The sequence below is a fragment of the Kogia breviceps genome, chromosome 17 (genome assembly GCF_026419965.1).
Source record: "Kogia breviceps isolate mKogBre1 chromosome 17, mKogBre1 haplotype 1, whole genome shotgun sequence".
Classification (NCBI taxonomy): Eukaryota; Metazoa; Chordata; class Mammalia; order Artiodactyla; family Physeteridae; genus Kogia; species Kogia breviceps.
The window spans coordinates 43,109,098-43,135,327 of record NC_081326.1 but is presented as its reverse complement, the minus strand read 5'-3'; the positions used below and the strand labels follow the sequence as shown (position 1 = coordinate 43,135,327).

Sequence of the window (26,230 nt, the reverse complement as noted above, 5' to 3'; positions counted from 1 at the left end):
AAAACAAAATGGGGGGGGCATTGGAGCAAGCCTGTGCACAAAAACCAGAAAGACTTGAGAGTATTAGTGAATATCTAAGGTGCTTCAAAGATACTATTAATTGAAACTTGATGGCCTTAGAGGAGGATGCCAGTGAAGAAAATATTACTGGAAACTGGAGGAAAGGGGTTTCTTGTTATGCAGTGGCAGAGAGTTCAGCAACACCATAACCTGCAGTAACATGGAAAGCAGAAAATGTGCCTAATAAACCATGTGATCTAGCTAAGGAGATTTCCAGGCAGTGTTGAAGTGCCTCCTGGCTTTTATCTGCTGCTTGTATTAAAGTCCAAGAGGAGCACTGCACGCATAAGGAAGAACTGTTAGATAAACAGGAGCCAGGACTTGCTAGTTTTGAAAATTTCTAGCCTTTCAGATGGAAATGATGTTAAAAATCAAGAAAGAGCTTCCAGGCAAAGATCAAATCCAGGACACAGCCAGGAAAGCTGGGTCTAGGGAATGAAGCTAAGGATGTAGTTGTAAAATCCTCTGTTAAGATCTCAGAAAGATCTAAATTGGTGTCTCAATGAACTATTCAAACAATAGGGTTTCTGAAACACTTAAGGGTGATGCCCCCCAGCAATGTGGGCAGAATCCCAAAGCAGAGAAGGAACTGTCTTGAAGAGATGTGGGTGTGATTTTGTCTACAGTGCTGAACCACAGTAAGATTAACAAGAGACCTACAGTGTTCTTTAAAGAATTATACTGGCAGAAACACTGCTAACTTAGACTGAAAGAGACAAAGACAGTACAAAATGTAAAGGGGCCTTTAAACTTTCATAATTCAACTGGTAGAAAGCAGGCTGAGAAAACTATGAAGAGCAAACAAAGGATACTTTTCTCATGGAAAAGGATGGATGACACAGAGGCTTGGACCAAAAGTCCAAAGCCAGCAGCCACGGAAAATTATTCCCAAGCAGCAGTATGAATGATTACTGATTAAGAAACTTCCAACATTTACGTGTTTGGATTTCAGAATTTCTATGGATCAGTAACTCCCATGTGTCTCCCATTTTCTCCTCCTATGAATGGGAGTATCTATAATAGTTATCCTATGCCTGTACCACCACTGTACATTTTTCTACAGCAAGAGCTAACTAATAACGTCCTCTGATCTTAGCACTCTTTCCTTGGGCATTCGTGTCTATTCCCACTGCTACCCAGGCATTGATGAGAGGCCAAACCTTTACCTCTAGCCCAGACTATTCTTCTCAGCTCCAGACCATTACATTCAATTTGCCTATTCAACATGGCCACTTGGAGGTCTGGTTAGAAAAGAGAAAGGAAAGGAAAGGAACCTTTGGATACACAGAGCTGAGTTCTTTAGTAGGCACCTTATAAATGTAATTTCATGGGATATTCACAATAACTTCTTAATTTTGCAGAAGAGGAAGCTGAAGCTCCAAGGAATTACGACACTGTCCAATTTTACACAGCTAAAAAACCTTAGGAGTGAAATCCAGGTATTTACAGCTTCAAATCTGTGCTGTTTCTAATATATCATCCTTCCTGCCTCCAAAGTAACCTAAAACTCAAATGTGTCCAAAATGGACTTTAGGGACACTGTGCTGTGCTCTCACAGCTGCCCCTGTCTCTGTATGGAAAACATTGTCCTCCTACTCAGTTCCCTGTTGTGGCCAAGTACAACACCACCAACCTGTCCCCTAAGTCTGAAACCTTGGAGTTGATCCAGGCCCTTCTCTTCCATAGTCAATTACCAAATCCTGGTGATTATAACCTCCAAAATATCTTCCAAATGGATCTCTCCCTAATAAACCTTCTCTCAGCACGTTAAAGATTTTGTTCCACTGTCTATTAGCCTCTACTATATATAAAGAAAAGTCAGTAGTTATTTGAATTGTTTCCCCTATAGTTTAACTCTGGTTGCTTCAAGGTTTTCTCTTTATCTTTGGTTTTTAGTAGTTTCATTATGATGTGCCTGGGTGTGAATTTCTTTGAAACATCTGTTTGGAGTTTTTCCTGAGCTTCTTGGGTCTGTAAATTTCTGTCTTTCAGAAAGTTTGGGAAGTTTTCTGAGATTATTTCTTTAATTTTGGGAGCCCCATTCTCTCTCTTCTCTCAGTCTCTGATTACAATTACTCATATATTAGATCTTCTGAAATTGTCCCATAGGTCCTTGCAGTTCTATTCATTTTGTTTGAACCTTTTTTTCCCTCTCTTCCTCAGATTTGATGATTTCTAGTGAACCATCTTCAAGTTTACTGACTTTTTTCTTGTGTCATGTTGTATTTTTATTGCTGAGTAAAAAATTACCACAAATTTGGCAGCTTAAAACAACTCACAGTTGTTATCTCACAGTGTCTGTGGGTCAGGAGTCCAAGCAGAGCTTAGCTGGGTTATCTGCTTATGGTCTCACAAGATTGCAACTGAGGTGTCAGCTGGGCTGCATTCTTATTTAGAGGTTTGACTTGGGAAGAATCCGCTTCCAAGCTCACTCAGGTTGTTGGCAGAACTTATTCCCTGGTGTCTATATGATGCAGGCTTTGACTTTTTAATGACCAGCACTGGCAGCCACCTGCAGGTGCTGGTGCCTTCCCACAGCTACCTGCCCCATGGTCCTCTTCATAGGCAGCTGCAACATGGTAATTTGCTTCTTCAAGGCCAGGAGGAATGTAGGTATCTCTCTCTCTCCTCACAAAAGGGTCCAGTCTCTCTTTTAGTGCTTTTACCTGATTAAATTAGCCCACCTAGAACCACCTCTGTTTTGATTAACTAAAAGACAACTAACAGATATAGAGAAATAGTGGTTACCAGTGGGAGAAGAGAAGGGGGAAGGGGCAAGATAGGGGTAGGGGATTAAGAAGTACAAACTACTATGTCTAAAATAAATAAACAGCAAGGATATATTGTAAAGCACAGGGAATATAGTTAATATTTTATAATAATGTTAAATGGAGTATAATCTATAAAAATTTTGAATTACTATGCTGTATACCTGAAACTAATATTATATTGTAAATCAACTATACTTCAATTGAAAACATGTTAAAAAATAAACTAATTTAGAAATTAATTATACCTGTAAAATCCTTTTACTGTTGCCATAGTTGGTTTAAAGTACAATATATACCTGATAATTCCAACCTCTGGGTCACGTTGGTGTTGGAATCTGTAAATTATCTTTCCCTTGAAATTGAGTAACTTTTTTTTTTAGATTCTTGAGATCTGTCAAGTAATTTGGGGTCATATTGTGGACACTGTAAATGATGCTATGTTGTGGACACTCTGGATTCTCTTATAACTCCTCCAGAGTGTTAATATTTTTAACAGGTAATTAATTTGTTTAGAGTCAAACTAAAACTCTTACACCTGGGTGAGTGGCAGTGCAGATTAATTCAGTTCTTTAAGCCTTGGGTACAATCTGCTTTCAGTCTGCCCCATGCATGTGTGGTTCAGTAGTAAGCAGACAGGTGGGCCAAATTTCAACATATTATTTTCCCATTCTCTGGCTTTCCATTTTCCAAGATTTTTCTCCTCACTGTCTAGCAGCCTTGGTTGCCTGAGCTCTTTCATCTGGTACCTTGGGCCAGAAAGACAGTGGGCCACCCCTGCACTGCTACAACTGTGGTTGCCCTCAAAGCAAAGCCAACAAAAAATGGGTAAATCTTTCTGTACAGATTACTTGCTCGAAGATTCTATTCACCTCCAAAATCTGTCTGCCTTTGTTCGTCTCCAGAGGTAGTTGTTTTGTGTTTTGCTCACAATTTATAGCTGTTATTCACAGAAAGATCAGTCTGTTAGGCATTTTCACCAATCTCTGACTTCTACTCTGTCTTGGCTCAGTTACTATAATCTCTCTCACTCCTGGGCTATACAGTGGTGCCCATACAACCCTCTGCATGTATTCTCAGCCTCCTCTAGACTGTCTTCTCAACTACACGACGGCAATCTTTCTAAAATGCAACTGTGATCCTGTGATGACTCTACTTAAAATCCTTCAGTAGCCAAAAGCTGCCCATCACATTTAGTTATATCTCCTCAAAATGGACAGCCAGGCTCTTCAGAACTTAACTCCTCCAGCCAGTGATGTGTTGGAGCTGGCTCATACTTGTTTGTGAAAAAGTATTGCTAAATATTCAGGAATCTCGTGAGCTGGTTGTGAAGTCATTGGCAGCTTGAAATCAGCTATGGTAGGAGTACTTACACCATGATAATTGGCCAGCCCTGCAAATCAGGGTATTCCCATCACCACCAAAGAGCCAGTTTCCCAGCACACATCTCTTCAGCATGGCATGCAAATTTATGCCTGAGTTTATTCTGAACAAAACTTGAATTCCCTTGAACATAGCATGCTGCCTGCCTGTTTGTCTCCCTGGTTCTGCCTCATGTGCACAGCATACAAGGGTCCTCATGGCCTTCATCTGCTTTACTGTCTTGCAATTCCACACATGTACTCTACACTGTAGCCAAATTAGTCAAGTCCTACCATGCCATGTTGTTTCATGCCTCTGTGGCTTTCACACATGTTGGTTCCTTTACCTGGAACCGCTTCCCCACTGCCTTTCCCTGACCTAACACTTAAACATGAAAATTCAGTACAAACATGCCTTCCACTAGGAAGCCTTGGCAAATTCCCCTCCTCATGTTAGGAAACATTTTCTTTGAGTTCTCACTAAGACCATGTCCATATCCAGATGCAGTTGATTGTACTTCCTGGTCCTCTTGCTCTTCTTCCCTGTGGCTGGTGTTTTAATTCAGTTACCCATCATTTCTCCCTGTCTGGATGCCACAATATCCTCACAGATATAGATCATGTCTATAATAATTTGTTTACTTTTCTGACTCCCTCATCAGACAGTTTCTTAGAAAAATGTACATATTTAATTACACACAATAGGTCACAAGAAATGATCATTTATTGATTAAAAATGAATGGGAGGGAAGGAGACCAAATAAGCAGCTAGACAGAAATAATGGCAGAGAGGAGGGCTTGTGAGTAGACTGAGGCAGGCCTTGGATGCCAGATAATTTGGATATATTTAATAGATGATGATGTAGGCTGCAAACATTTTTGGACAGGAAAGTATCAAAACATTTAGGAAAATGACTCGACTTATAGTCTGCAAGGTAGATTGAAGTGGGGCAAAGATGTAACTAAGAGAATAATTGATAAAAATGATTGCAATAGTTCGTAAGAGAAGCATTAAAAATAACCATTCTTGATATACTGGGTTGGCCAAAAAGTTCGCTCGGGTTTTTCCATAGCATGCTACAAAAAACCCGAATGAACTTTTTGGCCAATAATGTCATTACACTTGCGACTGTTCTAATTAGCATTTGAAATTCCTGTCTTTTAGTCTATATATAAATATTTTCAGGGTTTTTACTTAACTTCTCTCTGATTTAATAATCTATATCCTTTATTTTTAAAAGTTGAGAAGTATATAAAAATGTAATACATTGGAAAAATACCACCTTAAAAGAATACACCATTCAGAGGCAACCACTGTTAACATTTTGACATACCTTCCAGTATTCTGACATATTTTCCAGTATTTTTCTATGCATTTGTTCTTATATTGTTAAGATCATATTGTATGTGTAGAATTTTATGTTCTGCTTTTCTGACTGATATGATATGGTAGCACTTCACCTTCCTATGTAAAAATTTAAAGGTCCCACAAAAGTTCATCTCATAGATACGCCAGATTTTATGTACCTATTTCTTTAAAAGTGAACATTTTGATTTTAGATTCTTTGATGGTATAAGTCAAATTATAATGAACATTTTTGTGTATAAACCTTTGCTTTAATTTGGATTGCTTCCTGAGAGTAGATTACTAGTAGGAGATTTACTGGGTCAAAGGCTATGACCATTTTAATAGCTATAATGCTTCTTATCAAATTGCTTTTTAGAAAGGAAGTATCAATTCCATCTGCACCTTCAGTGTGTAAGAGTGTCTTTTCATTTGCCCTTTCTAAGCAACTCTGATATGCTGTGTGCCATATAATAGCAGGGGCAAACACTTGACAAATTTATCAGTTAGAACAGTTTTGCCAACGCGTCCCTAAGTCTACTTTTAAATTTTTTAATTTGTGACTGTGGAAACAAGAAATGTGCTCATTCTCTAGGTATATGTGTGCACACGCACTATATAAATGGATATGGAAAGAGTGGTGACTGAGTGAGAAATGACAGTCTAGCCAATAAAATTAACTGGCTGGAATTTCCCTAACATAGGTAGCTACTCAAAAAATCATCACTTTTCCCTTAGGCAGGAGGAAAAATGATCAGATCTCACTTTAAAATATTTTTACATCCAAAAATAGAGAACTGCAGAACTTCCTGTCTATTTGGGCTGAGAACAAGAACAATACAAATATTTTACTGTTATGTGGTAAGCACAGGTTGATTTTATAAGTGTTAGATTTAAACTATTACCCGTCATTTCATAATTTCTGAAAAATGTTACCAAGTTTTCAAGTGATGGGAATCCCATTTAGATCAGAACAAAGACAATTTAATATCAAACCTTTAGTCTCCTGAATTTTGCCCACTGAGAGACCTGAGAGCAGGCGTTGGCAAATCAGGCATGGCTTGTGGGCCAAATGTGGTACACCACCTATTTTTGTATAGCCTGTGAGCTAAGAGTGTTTTTTACATTTTCAGATGGTTGAAAAAGCTCAAAAGAAGCATACTAGTTTGTGATGTGTGAAAATTATTGAACTTCAAACTTCATTGTCTATAAATAGAATTTTATTAAAAAAATTTAAAATTTATGTCATATTCATTTAAAATAAATTTTAAAATTTATTTTAAAATTTTATGGCACATAGTCAAGCTCATTTGTTATGGTTGCTTTGTGCAGAGTTGAATAGCTCTGAGAGAGGCTCTAAGGCCCTGAAAGCCTAAAATATTCACTGTCTGGCCCTACACAAAAAAGTTGGCCAATCTCTGCCTGATGAAACCAATGTCCGATTTACAGTTTCTTCCCTAAATCTGATTACTTTGATGAGTATTTCCCAGATGCTCTGCTGCTCTTCCAAATTGATTCTTACCTTGTTGCATTTTGCATTTTTAAATACCTGCCATTTTCACAAGCTTATAAAACTTCCTACTATATCCATTTTGGAGCAATATTTTGTTATTTTCTATAGCTCTGTCTAGAGCTCATTTTCACCTTGACTGATGGTTTGATTAATAAGATTAAGTCATTTGTAGTAAGAATTCTAAAAAAAAATGCATAATCTATAAATTGGGCATGTTTTGAGGGTAAAAGCAAATGTAATTCCTTACATACAAGATAGAGGCATTCCTTTTTCAAGCAGTTTAATTACCTAACAGTGCTCTCTCTTAACTAGAAAAGGAAGTTAACTTGAACAGCCTACACACAAGTCCTACTATGATGGAAGCGCCACTAAAGTCAGTTTGGCGAAATTAAACAAAGCTTCCCTTGACTCTGAGCTGCATATACTGCCCATATCCTGGGGAAAGATTCCATAAACTCACATATCCAGTCCTTAGATTCAACTTCATAGAATGTGAAGCACTTCTCAGTAAAGGACTGGTTACTGTTCTCGTCCAACCTGATCTGAAGTCTACTGAATTGGAATATTTAAGGGCCCTTTGTGGTGGCATATATGACTGTGCAGCTGAATATGTTCAATTATTCCCTAGGAAAAAGTTTTGTTCTTCCTTTGTTTGCTTAGGCAAGCAACTGTTGCGGGATATCCAGCATTTTAAGTGATTCTGCCTCAGAGCATGTGTTAGAAACTATAAGGAGAGTTTATAACATTTCAATTCTAAAAGGTTTTTCAGCTTTGGATTTCTGGAATTGGTTGTGTCCATATTTTTCTTCCATCCTGTTGGGACTTACTGTTGATAGCAACCTCCTGTGTGGTTCTAAGACATGTTGACCTCTTTGAAACCTTTCCAGGTGTCATTGCCACTTTCTTGATCTCTGCAATATAAGCTACATTGTTTAGTGGAGTTAAGTTCTCTGAACTTTAGAAATCCTCCCTGAGACTATGAATTGACTAACACCCAAGGTAGCATAAACATGTAGACACAAATGTTCCTAAAACCAAGCCTGCTGGGCAGTGCAGGATATGACTTGGAGTCTGGAAAAAGGAACAGTTTGCTCACTTATGAGTCTATGACTACCTCCAGGTGCTGTTTGAAGCTAAGTGGTTAGCTTTTCTGATCCTCAGATGTAACCTCTCATTAGAACACAGCAGAATTTGCAATTGTGGGTGTATGGAATTCCATGAAGACCCTCTGGACCCATTAAGACCTCTCTTGGCTTCAGAGGGTCCTAAAACACACTTCTTGACGTAGCATAGGTAGCAGTAGTAAAGAGACACCTTTTACAAATACGATCTAAATTTCAGTCTAAAGATTATAATGACTGTAGCTCATCTTAAAATTTGTATCCAGAGGATGCAGTTACAAATTAAAAAGAGGAAAAAAAAGTTTGATAGATACCTGTCTTATGTTTCCAGTTTGTCGTTAAAAGGTTCTTATTGTTTTTGGTTCTTAAAGCTTTGCAACGGTTCATACTTGTACCAAGAATCCCATATTAGTCTAGCTTTAAATGTGGAGTATTATACCAGTGATTTCTCAGCCCTTCTCTTAAAACCTCACCATTTGGCTCTTCTAACAGACGAATCATGCTGCCAAAACCTAGGAGAGTTTGACAATGTTGTGGAAATAACACTATATTGAGAGTCCCATCTCTACCACCATCTTGCTTAACATTTCTGTCTCCTTACCTATAAAATATGCATAACAAAAATACAAATCACACAGGGATATTATGAAAAAAGACTAGTAATAAATACAAAAAGACCCAAGTGCAGAAGAGTATAAATATGAAAGGTATAGTGTGGCAGTGGTTAGCCATTCTTTTTTCCTCTTTATGTCCTTCCCATCTAGAAGCCGTACATCCATAACATGAAGACTACTGTTCCTCCACACCCCTAAGCCTTCTGTTCTTACGATCACCCTTCCCATCCTGGCTCCAGTCTCCAGGGAATCTTGAGGGTCACTGAGGGCCATGGTAGTCTATGCAGCTTGAAATGACTTTGAAGGGAGGTAAGCTTCCTCTGCTTTGCTTTTTATTGGCTAAGGCCTGCAGCATGTGTGTATGTATGGGTGAAGTGGCTACAGGTACAGTATATGATCACACATTACTGCACCTTCTCAGAGGTTTCTTTCCCATCACTACTAGTTCATTTCTGGGAATGCAATGATCATAGAAGCCTTTCAAAGCTCTAAAAGGCTGTACAACATGGATTGCCTCTGGGTGGTTGGAATTATAGATGGTCTTTTTCTTTTTCCTTTTTTGGTTTATATATCTGCTCTATGTTCTTACTTTTGCAATTAATAAGAAAAAAAAAAAAGTACGTATTTTTGAAACAACCCAGCCAACCAACCAATTGTCTTTTAATGATGTTACAAGGTGTAAACAACCAAACGACTTAAAAACTTGCTCACACAGACATTTCTTAAAATGAGGATTAGAAAATAAGGGCATGGGCTTTCCTGGTGGTGCAGTGGTTAAGAATCCGCCTGCCAGTGCAGGGGACACGGGTTGGAGCCCTGGTCCGGGAAGATCCCACATGCTGCAGAGCAACTAAGCCCGTGCACCACAACTACTGAGCCTGTGCCCTAGAGCCCGGGAGCCACAACTACTGAGCTCAAGTGCTGCAACTACTGAAGCCCACGTGCCTAGAGCCCGTGCTCTGCAACAAGGGAAGCCACAGCAGGGAGAAGCCCCTGCACTGCAATGAAGAGTAGTCCCCGCTCGCCGCAACTAGAGAAAGCCCATGCGCAGCAAAGAAGACCCAAATGCAGCCACAAATAAATAAATAAAATAAATTTTTAAAAAAAGAAAATAAGGGAATGTCATTCATTCTAAAAATACAAGTGCAATATCATATCATATGAGACATTTTTGTAAGAATGTTTATTAGAAAAGGAGATATGATGTCTTAATGTCCTGTTAGAATAACCAGAATTAAATAAATAGACTTAAGAAGAACTGCACTATATCTACTTTTCCAAATTTTATACGAATAGTGTGGTAATATGATGAAAAAGCAAGTAAGAAATCAGAATCAAGCTACTGAAAAAAAAATAGCTGAGGGTGTAACATATTCTAAAGCTGGTCTATAGACGAGATGGGAAAACTCTCTAATCTAATGACTTTCTTTTAATCATAAGCAGACAGTAGTTTCCTTATTACCCAGAGTTTTAGAAATACATTATTCTTGAGAGTACTTCCTAGGATTTCTTTTACTCATTTAAGACAACATCTTTGCATTTAATTCATCCTCAGTTATCCCTGCAGGGCACATCCCTCTAATTATTCCCATCTAAAGTGACATGAAAATGGAATTATACTACTTGGAAAACAGACATCCTTTGGTATGTCTTTTCTCAGTGCTCCCTTGGGCATAGTCTGTCATTGCGCTCATTTTGTCACAGACAGTGAGCTGTCATTGGAGGGCAAGGACTAAGACTTCTCTGCCTTTGAATTCCCAGTGCCTAAGACATGACTGGCACGGACTATATACACAGTAAGAATCTGAATAAGCAAATGAAAAATAATACCCAACATACAATGTTTATAGTATATCAAGCACTATTTTAGTGCCTTGTACATATTAACTTATTTAGTTCTTATGACCCTATGAAACAGGTACTATTATTATCCCCAATTTACATATGAGAAAACTGAAGCATGAAAGCAAAGCAAGGTAATTCAGAGCCAGGATCCAAGCTGACGTACTCTGGCTCTAGAGTTCAACCTCATAATCGCCACACCAGGCTCCCTCAAGAGTACCTACGCTGAACAGGAGAACGTCCACTCCAAGAGGAGCATGGGTACACTGTGCTCCCTCCTCTAAACATTTCTGGGTTTCTGTCAGATGTAGCCATACTGTGTGACCCCGTGGGAGACTTAGAAAGGGAAATAACTAGACACAGGCACACAAATACAGAAGAAATGAATCCGCAACCTTAAAAACTGCTGTGTTAGTAAGGCTGTTTCTCAAATACCTGTGGGGATTTGTGAGAGCGCCAGCTGTACTGGTGACTATGGAGACTGGCCAGCAGAATATTTTCATCAGTATCCACCTGGCCAAACCGCAGTGTCTCCTGTGTGTCATTACAGATCACAAAATGGCTGAAGACCAACTCCTCTACCTCAGGGCATTTATTCTGAAAGAAAAAGAATACGAAAGCCAATGTGCATCAGATTAATTGCAAGATGTTTGGCAGCTGTCTGCCCAGTGGCGATTGTTACAACACAGAAATACTAAAAGATCTGTTGTCATTAGCTCTGGTATACAAAGTATTCTATACTTCCAGGATAAGCATAAAAAAATACCTTAAAGAGATCTTAAATGTTCCAAGAATATGTTTTGATTTATATTCCTGCAAAATAAATCATACACACAGAATAGTAAAAGAACAATGAGATCCTTCAAACTTTTAACATTTTTAAATGAATTAACATGCTACAAAGAATGCTGTACTGGGTAGCGCACGTTTTTAAGCAGAGTACCACAGGCTAGAATTACCATGTTCCCGGCCTTCTAAACTTGACAATCAAGACCAATTACCAAAGCCACAGTTTGTACCCTACAGAAAGTAAGGATCATTTAGGTAATACATACCCAGTTCCCCTGAGGGGGAGGGTGGATGTGTGTGTGTAAATCTGCTCAGGGAGAGATGTAAATAAAACCATAACTTTCCCCGCTATTGTTAAGAGGCTGAACACACAAAACAGATCAACCTCAGAGTCAGTATAAGCCAAGCCACGGTTTTCAAGACAAAAAATGTTAGTTGAAAAACAGTTGTTGGTGTCTGTTTCAGCTAATAATCAATCAGCAAATGTCTTCCATTAATCTACTAAGGTTCAGCAAATTAGTAATACATTCCTGTGTTGGTACCTCCTTCTTAACTTAATGGTATCTCCACTGGTTGCTGTTATATTGAAGCACTGGCAATGTGATAGAGCATTTCTGTGCTTACTCTTTTATCACTTTGGTTAGCTTGTGGCTTAAAAAATAATAAACATACCTTTGGTAAATGAAAAGAATAGCTAAATAAATGGTTAACTTGAGAATGCAAGAAAAATATCTTAACTAGCCAATGAACCTGCAGACAATGGGAGGTAATATGTAACTGATGCTTCTCCAGTTGGCTTCTATTTCCTGGTTGTGGATCTAAATAATGTCACAATGCTGCACTCTGTCATTTGCCATTTTACTGAGGGGAGGGAGAGTAAAAAGGGATATACCACTCATGAGCATAGAAATTTAAGTGACTACATGGCCTGAAGCCAAGGGGTCTATGGATGAATACACCTGGAATCCAGCCTGGACCAAGACCTGATCTAGAACCTCATGACAACAGTTATCTTGGGAGGTACAATCCCCTCCTAATCATCCAGAAGGCCCCCAAAGTGGGCAGGCAGAGCTCTACAGCTGCAGTCGGTGAAGAGGCCCTGAAATACCTCATTCTTCTAGATACCCTTGAGGGTCTCCTAAAGAATCCATCTATTCTCACCAAACCTCTCTATTCTCATGGAGTGGAACCTTGCCTGACAACCACACAAATCATAAAAGGAGTCTCTGGCTAAGTGAGACTGAAGCAGTTATAACCAATAATTAATTATCTGCCGCCTACCATATTACTTTTTGCTGTGGCTTTTAACCATGAGCTATGATTTAAAAACTGGACTGCCCCTGGGTTTTAGGCGTCCTGCCTGATCTGGCCCCTGCTGCATCTTGAACCACTCTCCGTTTGCCTGCTAGACCCCAGCTCCACCAGCCCTTTTCAGCCGCTCCAACGCCACACTGGCTTCCTTTCAATTCAACCAAAACGTCAAACTCCTTCCTGCCTCAGTGCCTTTCTTCTGCTTGGACCTCTTTTCCTCCTTGCTTGACTAATTTCTTCCAACTCAGCTTTCAGGTTCCTGTTTTCAGGTCATGCCCTCAGAGTAAAGTAGCCTCCTGAGATCCTCCCGGATTACCTTAGGTCCCTCTATTTTATGCTCACACAACAGTATATATTTTGCCTTAAAAGCACTGATCCCTATTGGGACAGAGTAATTATTTGCATGATTATGGCTCATTGTTGTCTCCATCATTAAGCTCTGTGCTGCATAAGGGCAGGAACCAGGTCTTTGTCATTTACAACTTTTGCTCCTGTAGTCAGCATAATGCCTGACACATAAGTACTCAATAAACACTTATGAAACAAACATGAGTAAATTTAACTTTTAAAATTACAAATGTAATATATGTTCCCATTATAACAATTAGAAAATACAGAAAGAAGTACTGATTTTTAAAAACAAAGTCTCTAATTTTATGCTCAGGGATTAACTGCTGTGAACATTTTGGGGAATTTTTTTTTCCAGCAATTTTTCACTTCTGAGTGTCCTGCCTGTTCCTATTCTAGTCTATCCTATCTAATCCTATCTTATATATCTTATATATTTAAAGGTTTGTAAACCTTTAATTAAACTGGAGTCACAGTGTATAATTAGTTTTGATGGGATTTTTCCATTTAGCGTTATATAATCAACATAAACTGCTCTCCTTGTAAACATTTTTCTCTCCGTTAGGTCCAACAGTACAAATATGAAGAAAGGGATATGATTCCAACTCCCACTTAGATAGACATCCTGAGACTGAAATTCAATTTTCATAATGAATTGGGATCAATCTGCTGGTTACACAGAGGTTAAGTTACCAGATGGGGCTTGAGTAGAAAAAAAATCATATTACTTTCCTCATCTCTAAAAACTGACCTTTAATAAATGATGAGGGTTTTAGGAAAAAATGTAAATGAAAGAACACAAGGGGCTTGTTTACATTTTTCTAAAGAATACTCAAAGTCCTCAGGGAACTGTTTCTCTACTGCTCCTTCATCTGTGGAGTTCATTATAACTGTAATAAGTTTAAGCGTTTCTTGGAATGTTTAAATTCTAGTATATTATAAAAAAATTTGTACATATTGTATATGATATCATATAAAAGCACAACCTCAGAATGCTTTCTTAATTAAGAGATGGCTTATTTACATTTAAGATTTGTGCTGCAGTGTTATACAGGTATTTGTAATTAAAGAGACGTATCATTATGGTGTAAGATAAGGCACATGAGCATAACCTCGATTTTTAAATAAAAATCTCCTTTAAATCCTATTTGGTTCAAATGTGGGAATGTGACATAGAAATATAAAGCAAACTGCAAGTGGCATTTTGGGTCCTTAATCTGGTTTCACAAAACATTAATCATTTACAAAAGAGAGAAAAAAAAAAACTACAGCCAGAGAAATCAGACACTGATGAAGGCTTCTGTTAATCTTGAACTTGTGACCTAAAGGTGAAAGGCCAAATTGTTTCATGCTTCAACTGTCTGGTCCATCCACCCTGGATACAAATGACTTGTCTCGGATACGAATCCGATAAAAAGTATGTGGAAAACTCAAATTGCTTATCCAGCTTGTTAAGTTCACGTTTTTCACTGGAAATAATTATACTGTATATGAGCATTATATACATAATAAAATCCAAGCTTGGGTAACTAAGCTTCCCCTCTAAAGGGGATAAACCACATTCAGAACATCTTAGAAACAATGAACTTAATAACCCCTCTATAAGTCCATTTCAATGTCAAATGTCCTGTAATTTCAAAGTAGTGCATTTTTGTATTTACTTTAGAATACACAGGGTTAGAGATGCCTACCACATTAAAACTTGGTGGCAAGTACGCTTGACATGGGAGGAAACAAGAAAATTATAGCAACAATTACAGAAGTATATCCTCTTGTGGCTCATGTTAACATTGCCAAATCCCTGTATAAATCAGAACCAACTATTCACAGAATGTACCTGTCAGCGATATGCTACGTGACATATGGCTCTACTTAATCAAATATACAATTCCATTTTTTAAAAAACTCAGAATATTCCTTCAAGGCACTGTGTTAGCCAGTCAGTCATTCACACTCTGATGTGGTTTAAAACATTTAAATATTTATGCACTGTATTTTATTTATATGTATAGCTGTGTCTAAGAGAATACTTTTACCCTGGGAGGAAACTGATATTTTTGAGGGCCATTTTGCAGTAGTTGCTACACATGAGTCCTCTTACAATGGTCCTGATACCAAGACAAAAATATCCTGGGATTAAATGCTCTATCAATGACTCTTTTATATTTTCTAGGTTTGTTTTTTATTAAATGCATTGTTCAAAATATGACAAAAAACAGAAATTGGAGCCACGGAGGTTTTTTTCACATCGCTATTCGAACCAGCTGCAAAGATTTAGATCACACTAGCTCTTATTTTACGCATGTCCTCTGCAGCAAGAAAACCATGGAATGCCCTTAAAAAAGAATTTTAAAATATGAAACAGATGTGTTATCTTCTTTCCCTTTGCTATTGTAGTGCCATGTTAGGTAATTAATTCCTTAGTCTTGTATAGGTCTTCATGCATATAAAGAAAAGAGTTCATTCCCATAAAAATTCTAGAACTCAAGCCCCTCCCCCCCACCACTGCCCCATCCCCACATGAGGTCAGGGCGGAGTGAAGGACCATTTCTCTTGGGGAGTTAGTCTGCACAAATACCTGTAACATACAAAATATGGGGAAATGTCTCAGCTTAAATAACACAAGCTTTATTGAAATGCAATATTATACAGAAAATCAGTTAAGGGAAGCAGAGGTGATTTGTTATTAAATCACTGAGCATACTATCAATATTATCCAAATATTCTGTGAAATTATTTTCATGCTAGTGGACATGGGCAGGTTCCCCATTTTAAATATGTCATTCAAAACAGACATATATTCTATCTCTTTCTCGATATGGATAATTTCTGACAAAAGATAAAAGTAAAAAATTATTATCAAGAGTCGTTAGCTGGTTACAAAATCTATTATCGAGTGCTGTTTTAGTGAATCAAAATGGCAGAATGATAATGGGGGAAAGACTAAGATTATACTGTATTCACATAATTTCCTCTCACTGCCTTTTCTTTGAAAATATGAACTGCTTATATCAGAAAGGCTCACACAGGTTCTTCATTTCTGCAATGGCTGCTTTGACAATGTGATACATACCAAGTTGAGCTTTGGCAAACTAAAGCCATAATACTTGGAAAAAATTTCTGGGAATGTGTTACTTTCCACACAGATGTGGTACATTAGTCACAAAAATGTGGGCATCATCTCTGATGCATGTGTAGAGAACCCATGTTCTCCAAAGGTTTTGAAAATAACATGCATCACTTTGCCAGAACAGAGGAGGCCCCAAGTATTATGGTGCCCATCAAATTCTTCGTTCTCTCACATTTTTGTTTGTGCTTAATTTACTATTAGAAGTGATAACATAAAGTGCCTAGTAAAAGATCACACACGGACAAAATGTAAACTGTTCTAGAATATACATACCTGTTGCCAAGCTTGTATTGCAGTGTTTAGAGAATGAACTACATGTTGCCCAAAGTTTACAAATATTGAATCAACATTGATAGAGCAGTCAATCAGCTTTTCTACTGCATTGCTGGAAACTGCAATCTGTCCAAAGATGCTGAAGGGTTTCACCATGCTTTGCATTGTAACATTTCTGCACTCTAGAAGTTTACAGTCGGCTTGAGCTGAGAACTGCATCTCCTGACAGATAGAACTATTGTTCCATTGTCGAAGATACATGTGTGGTTCTTTGAAGGAAATAATCATGTATTCTAGTTCAGATGGCACATTTTTATCAGAAATAAATGGCTGTAGGTATTGCGGTGGAGCTGTTGAGAAAACAAACAAGGAAAACAGCAGTTGAGATGAGCCAACACTTTACGGAAATAAAGAGATGACATTTAAATTATTCATTTCTTGGTTACTGAATGCAATATTTGCTGGTTAATAAATTCAAACATTCTCTTGAAGATAATATAACATTTGAATTACCATTTGATATTTGCAAACAGAGCTGTTTTGTTCAATCAGCAGGTCTCTTTCCAAAGGTTACATGCACAGATAAAAATGTGATCACAAAAGACAACAAATAAAATGAAGAGGAGGTAAATATTTAAGCAGCATTTCATAGAAGTGCTCTGTATCTACCCACCAAATCTCAAAACCAAAAACATGACCCAAACAGAGTTAGAAAATACAGGTTAAACTCCATTTTTGCTGAAAAGGCAAGATGCTTAACAGCAGCTGTGTTTAGTTTTAATCTGATTTTTTTCATTTTTCCATTACATGTAGGTTGAAACCCTAATACCAGAATCAAAATGTATCAAGTAGAAAAGGTTTTGGTACAGACTTTTAGGAATAATTATGCATGAACATGAGCAAACTTATAAAAGGCCACTTTTGGTGTGTGGAAAAACTTATTCTTCTACCTTATAAACTTGTAAAAATGCTAGTCTTTTAAATTATTGGAGAATTTGCCCATCTTTTGTAGAAGGTATTTGTACTTTCGAGATAAGGTAATATCAAGTACTTTTGGAAACTATATGCCATTCATGTAATGGCTCCTAAGATAGGAAAAAAAACAGATGTATTTCTTTCAAAAAGATCATAATTGGAGTAACAGTAAAACCTGCAATTTTTGTAACTTTCTTGAAAATTCTCATTAGGAAGTGTGCAAAATCATATTCAATTCAATATAACTGGTACCCTATATAACAGGTCCATAAGATGGTTCAAATGTAAGGGGGACACCTATTATATGAAATCAACTTCAGAATAACTTTGCTGGTGCTCTCTGTTAGAGGAGATGAATGCTGCCTCTAAAAGTTTCCTCCACCATGTGAGTGGTGGTCAGTAGGGAAGGAGTTTTGTGCAGGGATAAAACAATAAGTATTAAGTGAATGTTATTCTGATGCTAAAATAGAGTACCTGTGCCTAGTTGATCAAGGTGATGACAAAAATGGAACTCCAGATGAGCAAACTGGAAGGAAACGCAAAGAGATGGGACAAACCATGGGGTAAAACAGGAGTCAACTCTGGTACAAGCAGCCAGGGCTGTTGGAGTTACAAGTTGGTCACAAGTGCTTTGAGAACCAGATTCACTTGCAGAGCTGTGGGAGATAATTAATAAAAGAAGTTCAATAACCTAAATTTCCCAACATCATATAAATGAAATGTCTTTCTATAGGGGTTTTTAAAGCTAGCTCCCATAATCCTATAGTCAATGTACTCATCAAATCTTCCATATTTGCTCACATAAACAAGTCGTTTTGAAAAAATAAGTTCTGAGGCTTCCTTGGTGGTGCAGTGGTTAAGAATCCGCCTGCCAATGCAGGGGACACGGGTTTGAGCCCTGGTCCGGGAAGATCCCACATGCCACAGAGCAAGTAAGCCCGTGTGCCACAACTACTGAGCCTGCGCTCTAGAACCCACGTGCCGTGACTACTAAGACCACGCGCCTAGAGCCCGTGCTCCGCAACAAGAGAAGCCACAGCAATGAGAAGCCTGCGCATCGCAACAAAGAGTAGCCCCCACCCGCCGCAACTAGAGAAAGCCCGTGCGCAGCAATGAAGACCCAATGCAGCCAAAAATAAATAAATAAAATAAATGAATTTAAAAAAATTAAGTTCTTGTTGATTATTCTCTATGAGTTACTAAAAGAAAAATTTTGAAGGATTCCTGAAACCCCAGGCCATGTTGACCTCCAACCCAATTTTCTTCCATCCACATTTCACTTAAACTAATATGAGAACAAGTTGTCCATAAGTTAAGACCAACACAATTCAGAGTATGACTCTGCTGTTCAAAAAACCCAATATTTTCAGTATCATCATAAATCTTTATTTTGTTTTACTTCTCCAGGTCATCCACATCCATATTCCCATATGAGTTAGCCAACACTCTTTATTGAATACCTACTGCATACTGTATTAGATGCCATAAACGTTATGACCATGTCCAGAAGAACGAAGGTTCCATGGACAATTACATTGCATGTGTCCCTATTTACTTGTCCATCCTCCCAACACCATTTTATACCAGTAAAAGTCAATTAAAATAAATAGTGAAGGCATCTGTAGGAGGGAAGAAATTTGTATATAGCGGCTGTTGGTGTGCATGGGAAACATGCAGCCTAGCTGCCTCCCCTCAATGCTAGTAGAAGCATGAGACCTGGGGATTGGGAGCGGCCAAGGTGCATTCTGCTAATTGTGGATCACTAAATAGATGCTGCCCTATTCCTCCTTACCGTCTTCCACCCTCTTCTTTCCAAATCTGAAATTTGCTCTACACCTATGGTAGCCTGGCTCCCAAATCCATGAGGAGCCTACAGAAGAAACAATGGTTTATAGTATCCTAGGGAGAACTGTGACAAGAAAAACTAAAGAAATAAATCCTTGGTTTTCAAAGAATTTCTAGTCTAACTGGCGATGTAAAATATGTAGACGTTTACAAACATTATGAAACAGAACAACCATCAAGGAATAGGTAAGTTGGAAGTGCTGCCAGAGTGGAAATACAAGAGGAAGTCAGAATGGCACAGGGTGAATCATGTGGGATTTGCAGAGTGTGAATCTTCAGCTGAGTTTTGAAAGAGGTTGTGAAAAGGCTGGTGAAAATGAAAGCTAGGTTAATTGAGTATTTAACTTCAAGGTGTTTATATGTGGTGGTATTTACTGCAATGTTAGAAAAACTCCATTGCATACAAAGAAAACACAACTCTGGGGCACTATGTTTCTGATGAAATGTTATGCATGAAAATGCAGCTAGGTGTATTTTTAAAACTTCTATAAATGGGTATACTAATCCAAATAGCTTTCTAGGAATTTATCTGTGGAGTTACAAATAAAGATCTCATTTAAAGTAGATAAACGACAAGGTCCTACTGTATAGCACAGGGATCTATATTCAATATCTTGTAATAACCTATACTGGAAAAGAATATGAAAATGTGTGTGTGTGTGTGTGTGTGTGTGTGTGTGTGTGTGTGTATACACATTTTATAACTGACTCACTTTGTTATACACCAGAAACTAACACAACATGGTAAATCAACTATACGTCAATTTAAAAAATTAAAGTTAGAAAAAGATCTCACTGGCAAGGTAAAATTAAAACTTATATTTATTCAGAAAGGCCAAACTGTATTAGTTGTACATGTGTTTTACACATATGAAATCTCTCCCTTATAATACTTTAAGAAGTTGCTATAAATACGGTATAGCGTTAGTCAAAATATTATTAAAAATCCAGGTGAGAGTACTTTGAGATCAGTTTTAAAACAGTAAGTACACAATTTGAGGTGTTTATCTGAAGAATTTCTCTGCCAACTGCAATTTTTGACACTCTTGAGATTTTCCAAGATTTACTTTTCTGTCTCTTGAGAGTAGCAAATTCTGTAACATGTTGAAAAAGGTTGCTAAGACATCACAAATAAGTGCGTGTCAAAATCTTTATTTATAACAAATTGATTGATTTTTCACTTTTCCTAAATTAAATGTACAAATCAATGGTTAAAAGATATTTTTAGGTCTATATATTAACTCCTAACATATATATTCAAGTGGTCAGCACTCTTTCCATCTTGAAATCCTGACTAAAATGTTACTAGATTAATCTATAATTTAAAATTTAGAGTTTTATTTAAAAATTGGAGTTACATCAAAATTAAAATGTCTTAAACACAAAATTAATATGGTATATGCACATGAAATGCTTTATATATTGAATCAGTAAATTTATAGTTTTTTGATATTCAACTTAATTTGATCATCACTATACACTATAGAAGTAGCATATGCATGTTTACCTTTTACATAAGGATTAAAAATATCTAACTATGATAGAGCTAAACAGTCATAAAGATGAGAACAATGACCCTGCTAGGGACACTTGTAGCAACTACATTTATATCATTTCCTTAATTAAGTACAATGGACTTCGATCTGATCCAGATATCAAAAGGAAAAACAAAATTCATGATATGTGTAATAATCAGAAATGGAAAAGTAAAGATGGCTCCAAGGAGCAAAACCTTTCAAATAGTAATACATAGAACTAAAGATTCAGTAGTTAGTTCAAATATCAATAAGTTCCTAATGGAAATTCAAATTTTTAGAATAGAGGAAATATTCTAAAGAGTAGAAAGTATGGCAGGAATTTTACATATCCATACCTTCATTTTAGCCAAAGGGACTTATTAACTGTCCTGGGTGACCCATAGAAGGGTATCAATTCTTTTAAACAAGGAGTGTTTTAGTAAGTTTAGATCTTGATTGATCCATAGGCACTGCAGGGGTCCAGGCATAATCCTTAAAGATTCACCCCTGGATGTCACCCCTATAGCTCTGCAGGTATCCAACAACGATCTGACTTGACTGTTTTCATTATAAGATAATCTCTAATCATAAATGTGTCAGGTTTTTGTCCAGTTTTAGATTTCTCATGACAGAATATACTGGATCTAACTGTAGCACTTTTATTTCTATGTGAAATGTCAACATATCATCAAAGCACTGATGTTTTCCTTCAAGAAAGTGGATGAAATTTATTTACTGTCCTTTTTGAAAAATGTCTTAATAGTGTTTTATTATGTTGATTTTTAAACCAGCTCTTTAAATTTAATTTCACTAATATCAATTTCTACCTGAAAAATGCTTAATGTCAAACAATTTAAAGCAAGATCAATTGTGAAATATTAGGCAAGTTGAAAAATCCAAGGTGAGGACAAAAGATCTGTGATTACAATGTCGAAAGCTTGGTGAAAAACTGCCTAAATTTGACTGTCTGCATAAATTTCCATTCCCTAAAGGTTCCACATTTCTGCAGTGCTAAGCTTACCACAAAGGGATTTTCATGAATGTTTCAGATTCAGAGGAATTAACCTTGTCCAAAATGCTTCTTTCAATGATGAAAATGCATTCTTTGATAATCAGAATCAAGAAATGATTTCTAACTTGATACTAATAATGAAACTCAGATTTAAAAAAATTTCATTACCCATAGCTCTGTTTTCTGAGATTTCCTGGTTTCTGACTAGGTAGCCTATGTTTAGAATAGGCAATCTTTCTATCCATCTGCTAACTCCTCCCAGGATGGGTGTTCTTTTCACTGCTGCATTTCATATAGGTAAAATCAAGACCCCACTCCTCTAATATATTTTCACCCGTCGTACATTACTAGGTAGTATACTGGGAAGGCAACTATTTTTAAAGAGCCCAAATGGCCTAGAAATAGAAACCGTAAAGTAAAAAACATATTATTGTTAAGTATACAAAGTAATCAACGAAAAAGACTGTGATGCTACAGACTAATGTGAACAGAGGTTATCTCGGTGTGATATGTTGATGGGTGGTATTATTTTCTTTATTTCCCAGATGTTCTTCAATGAACATATACTACTATTAATTACAAAAAGAGAAAGCATTCACAACTGTCTATGATATAAAACAGGAATTAGAATACAAAATGGTGTGCTATGGTTATAACCCTGTAAAGGCATACAATGATGGGCAAAAACAAAGGGTAACAAAAAAGAGAAAACAGTTCAATCACAGGGTGCTGGAATGGTGGATGTTTTTTTCTTTTTGTTAGTGTCAAAATGTTGTTTGGGGGGAAAAAAGGCGGTGGATTATATACAAAGAATAAGATAATGCTAGAGCAAACTCGTCAGGAGAATTAGAAGGTAGGACATTGAAAGTGATGGGCAGCAAGATAGGCACAGGCCCATAGTACACATATCATATGACCCAAAAAACTGTTCCACTGATGGTGATTTAGTTTTTCTTGTCATTTAGGGGAGCATGAATAGAAAGACATAATAAGGATATGTAAACTAGAAGGAGCACTTGAAGAATAAATTGCTGAAGCCATTTTTTCTCTACTCTTAGTGGATGTATTAAGCAGGCAAACATTGGAAATAGGGACAATCTGGCCCTGTTTTGTCACTAACCAGATATCCTGTAGGAGGTGTGGAACAGGAAGCTCTGGGGACACGATTCAGAACACCTGAAGTCTATAGCTCTAGAGATACATTATAGTCAAATAGATTCAAAAGCTGAATAAAACTTTGGCTATCTGAAATCTTGAGTATAAATTATTTTGGTTAGTCAAGTTTTCCTAATGTCTGGAGGTCTGTCTTTTAAAGTTTTTTTTAAAAACCCCTTAAGAAGGAAGTAGTTCCAAAAAGAAGGAGACAAGTCAATTTACTTAACGTTTCTTTTAATGCCCCAGGGTTAACATTTACACATATTGATGACTGTGTCATTAAGAGTCTATTGAAGTGTGTATGGCTCTTTTCCTCTATATTTTTTAGCTCAGGATAACTGGATTTTTTTTAAAGTTTTTTTTTGCTCTTTTTTCCTTTTATATTTAAGGAACAAGTTCTTAGAGCTCACAGTAAAACACAGGAATTTTAGTACACAGACTTTGAAACACCAGCTTCTATCTCGCTCCCTGGTTCTCATCTGTAGTTCAGACTGATGCAGCTGCTAGAGAGCTGCGATACAGCTAAGTGAGGGGCCACTAGATAAGATGATTTGACAATTGTTTCCTAGTATAATGCCACTATTTCATTTTTCACTTTGTTCACTGAGTTACCTTTGGTCATCAGCTCCATTTTGGCTGCTGTTCAAAACAATTCTCCAAAGATCCGAGGATACCAGTTTCTTCTGGTCATTCACAAGATTGATATCTGGCAACTGCAGTTCACAAACTTTGCTTTCAGACAGACTAAATTCTCGAAATGCAACAAAAACCTTCTGGAGTTCATCCCAGTATTCCAAACTACAAGGAATCTATATTAAAAGAAAGAAGATTTTAGAAGATGCAAACAGAAACGATGTTTCTGTATTTGTTGACATGCAACTTGAATCTTCATAAAAGTTATAACATTAATGAGACTTTTAAAAGGGGATACAGTTGTAAAGGACAGTAGTTTAGGATTTCTTTTCATAGTTATATTCATCCTGTTTACCTACTTTATTTCAAAAGACTCATTCAAGAATAATATGTGGAAACAGTCAAGAAAGTTTTTAAATAAAGGAGAAAGAGTGGGGAACAAATTCTACCAGATGCCAAGTCTATTATAAAGCTACATTAATTAAAATTAAAAGATAAGGTTGGAGTAGTAACATACAAATAGATTAGAAGAAGAAAAAAATAATAAAGATAAATTTTAGTATGTGATGAAGGTACCATTTCAAACAAGTAGGGGAAAGGTGGGAAATGCGGTTGTAAGAACTGGTTAGCCATTTGGTAAAACCAAAGTGGGTCCCTACATCATTCCTATATGTAAGTAAATTCCAAAAGGATCGAAATATTAAAGGCTAAAAACTGAAAACATAAGAGAAAAAAATCAGTTAATATTTTTACCATAATAGGGTAGCCTTTTCTGTGTATGGCATGAAACCCGTGGACGGTAAAACAAACAACAAAAAAACCTCACAACTGATAACATCAAAATTAATAAAAAGCAAGGTTAGTATTAAACAGGTAATAGTTAATGACAAATCTACAAATACTTGTGATAGCAGAGAGCTCTTACAAATTAATGAGAAAATGATAAGTAAGCATATAGAAAAATAAGCAAAGGCAGTTGTTGGAAGAGGCCCTGAACGTCCCTGCATGTTCCTGGCAGGTATGCAAAGGATGCAAGGTCCTGAAAGCTGTTAACAGGGACCATTTCTCAGGTTCTGTTTGCAGAAAGTATCCTTGAGTGATGAGGTAAAGTTTCTTTCCAGGACAAAGAGCAGACTTGCTCTAAAAGAGGTTGATTTGACAGGCTCCATGTTCCATGCTGCGCCATTCATCTACTGCATGCAGAGCATCCCCCCTGGGGGCCCTTCTGCATCGCCCTTGTGGGGCTTGGGGGCAAGAGAAACCAATGCAAACATGATGCACACACTGTTTGCTGTGCCACGAGCAATAATATTCTTTGTTTCTGACCCAAAAGTCTAATATAGTCTGTCAGCATCCATAAAACGTTAAGAGGCTAATTTATTAGCTTGCATAAGGTAAAATCCCAGATTCTGACAGCAATTAATTTACAGAAGAAAAGATATAACCAGCCAGTAAACATGAAAAGATACTCAGCTTCATTAATACTTACATAAATTCAAATTAAAGCAATATGTAGTATTTTTATTTATTAATCTGGAAGTTTGAAAAGATTGACATTTCCAATTTCTGTAGAGGTGTGGGAAAAAGCATTTCTACCGATTATTTTTGAAGAATAATTTGGCAATATCTATTAAATGCTTGGAAGGGTATGTCTAAGAATTTGTTTTACAGATATTCCAATACAAGTATGCGTGTGTGTGTGTGTGTGTGTGTGTGTATGTATGTGTATTTACTTTAGTACTGTATTAGTAAGAAATTGGAAAAATACAAATATCCATCAATATGGAATTAAATATAACATGCAGACCTATAGAATGGAATCTGTACAACCGTTAAAATGAATAAGGAATACCTATATATACTAGCACAAAAGACACTCAAGATATATTATTAACTTAAAAAAAATTAAGCTTCAAAATAGAACATGTGGGTTGATCCTATTTGTCTTAAAAAAAAAAAAAAAAGGACTGGGCTCAGATGTGTCTCCTCTTTTGGAAGCATTTCCTAATTATGACCATTCCCAGAACTGGTCACTGCCTCTCTTGTGTCACTTCCATATCTAACTCACTCCTCTATCATAGAAGTCATTATATTTCGCCATTCCTTATTTACATGTTTGTCTCCTTTAGTTGACTCTGTGATCCTTAAGGCAAAATGGCATATTATTTTAAAAAATATTAGCATCAAACAGTTTTTGGAACATAATAGGATATTAATAAAAGCTTCCTGAATGAATAGATTTCTCCTTAACCTTTCTTTCCTAAATAAGTGATTCTAAAGCTGTGAATGGGAATAAATTTTACCTCCACCTATAACAGTTTATTTTCCTTAAATAGGGACTTGAGCATCCATGTATGGCGACGTGCTAAATGGAAGAAAGGGGCACAAAATGGATACGTGTAAGAGGCTAACAGTGCGATGAAACACACCATGTGTTTTGGTTAGTGATAAGGACAAGTGACATAGCCATAAATTCTACTTTTAGCCACCATTCCTTGAAATTCTCCCTCTTCTTGCTTTCCATGACATACATTCTTCTAACTTTCCCCTCTCTGGGTCTTTGTTCCTATACTGTCTCTCAGCCTCAAATACTCGTAGAATCCCTGGTTTCTCACTGT

At 37.0% G+C, this 26,230-nt stretch overlaps 1 protein-coding gene across 8 annotated transcripts in view; it reads right to left on the bottom strand.

Moving 5' to 3' along the window:
* Positions 1–26,230, bottom strand: part of VPS13B (vacuolar protein sorting 13 homolog B) — a 774,679-nt gene that overhangs the window by 76,950 nt on the left and 671,499 nt on the right. For all 8 annotated transcript variants that reach the window (XM_067017180.1, XM_067017176.1, XM_067017182.1 and 5 more), the window contains exons 40-43: positions 23,592–23,788; positions 17,925–18,106; positions 16,476–16,825; positions 11,060–11,221 (exon numbers count right to left, since the gene is read on the bottom strand). In XM_067017180.1, coding sequence (XP_066873281.1) covers positions 11,060–11,221; positions 16,476–16,825; positions 17,925–18,106; positions 23,592–23,788 — 891 coding nt within the window. The remainder of the gene's footprint in view (positions 1–11,059; positions 11,222–16,475; positions 16,826–17,924; positions 18,107–23,591; positions 23,789–26,230) is intronic.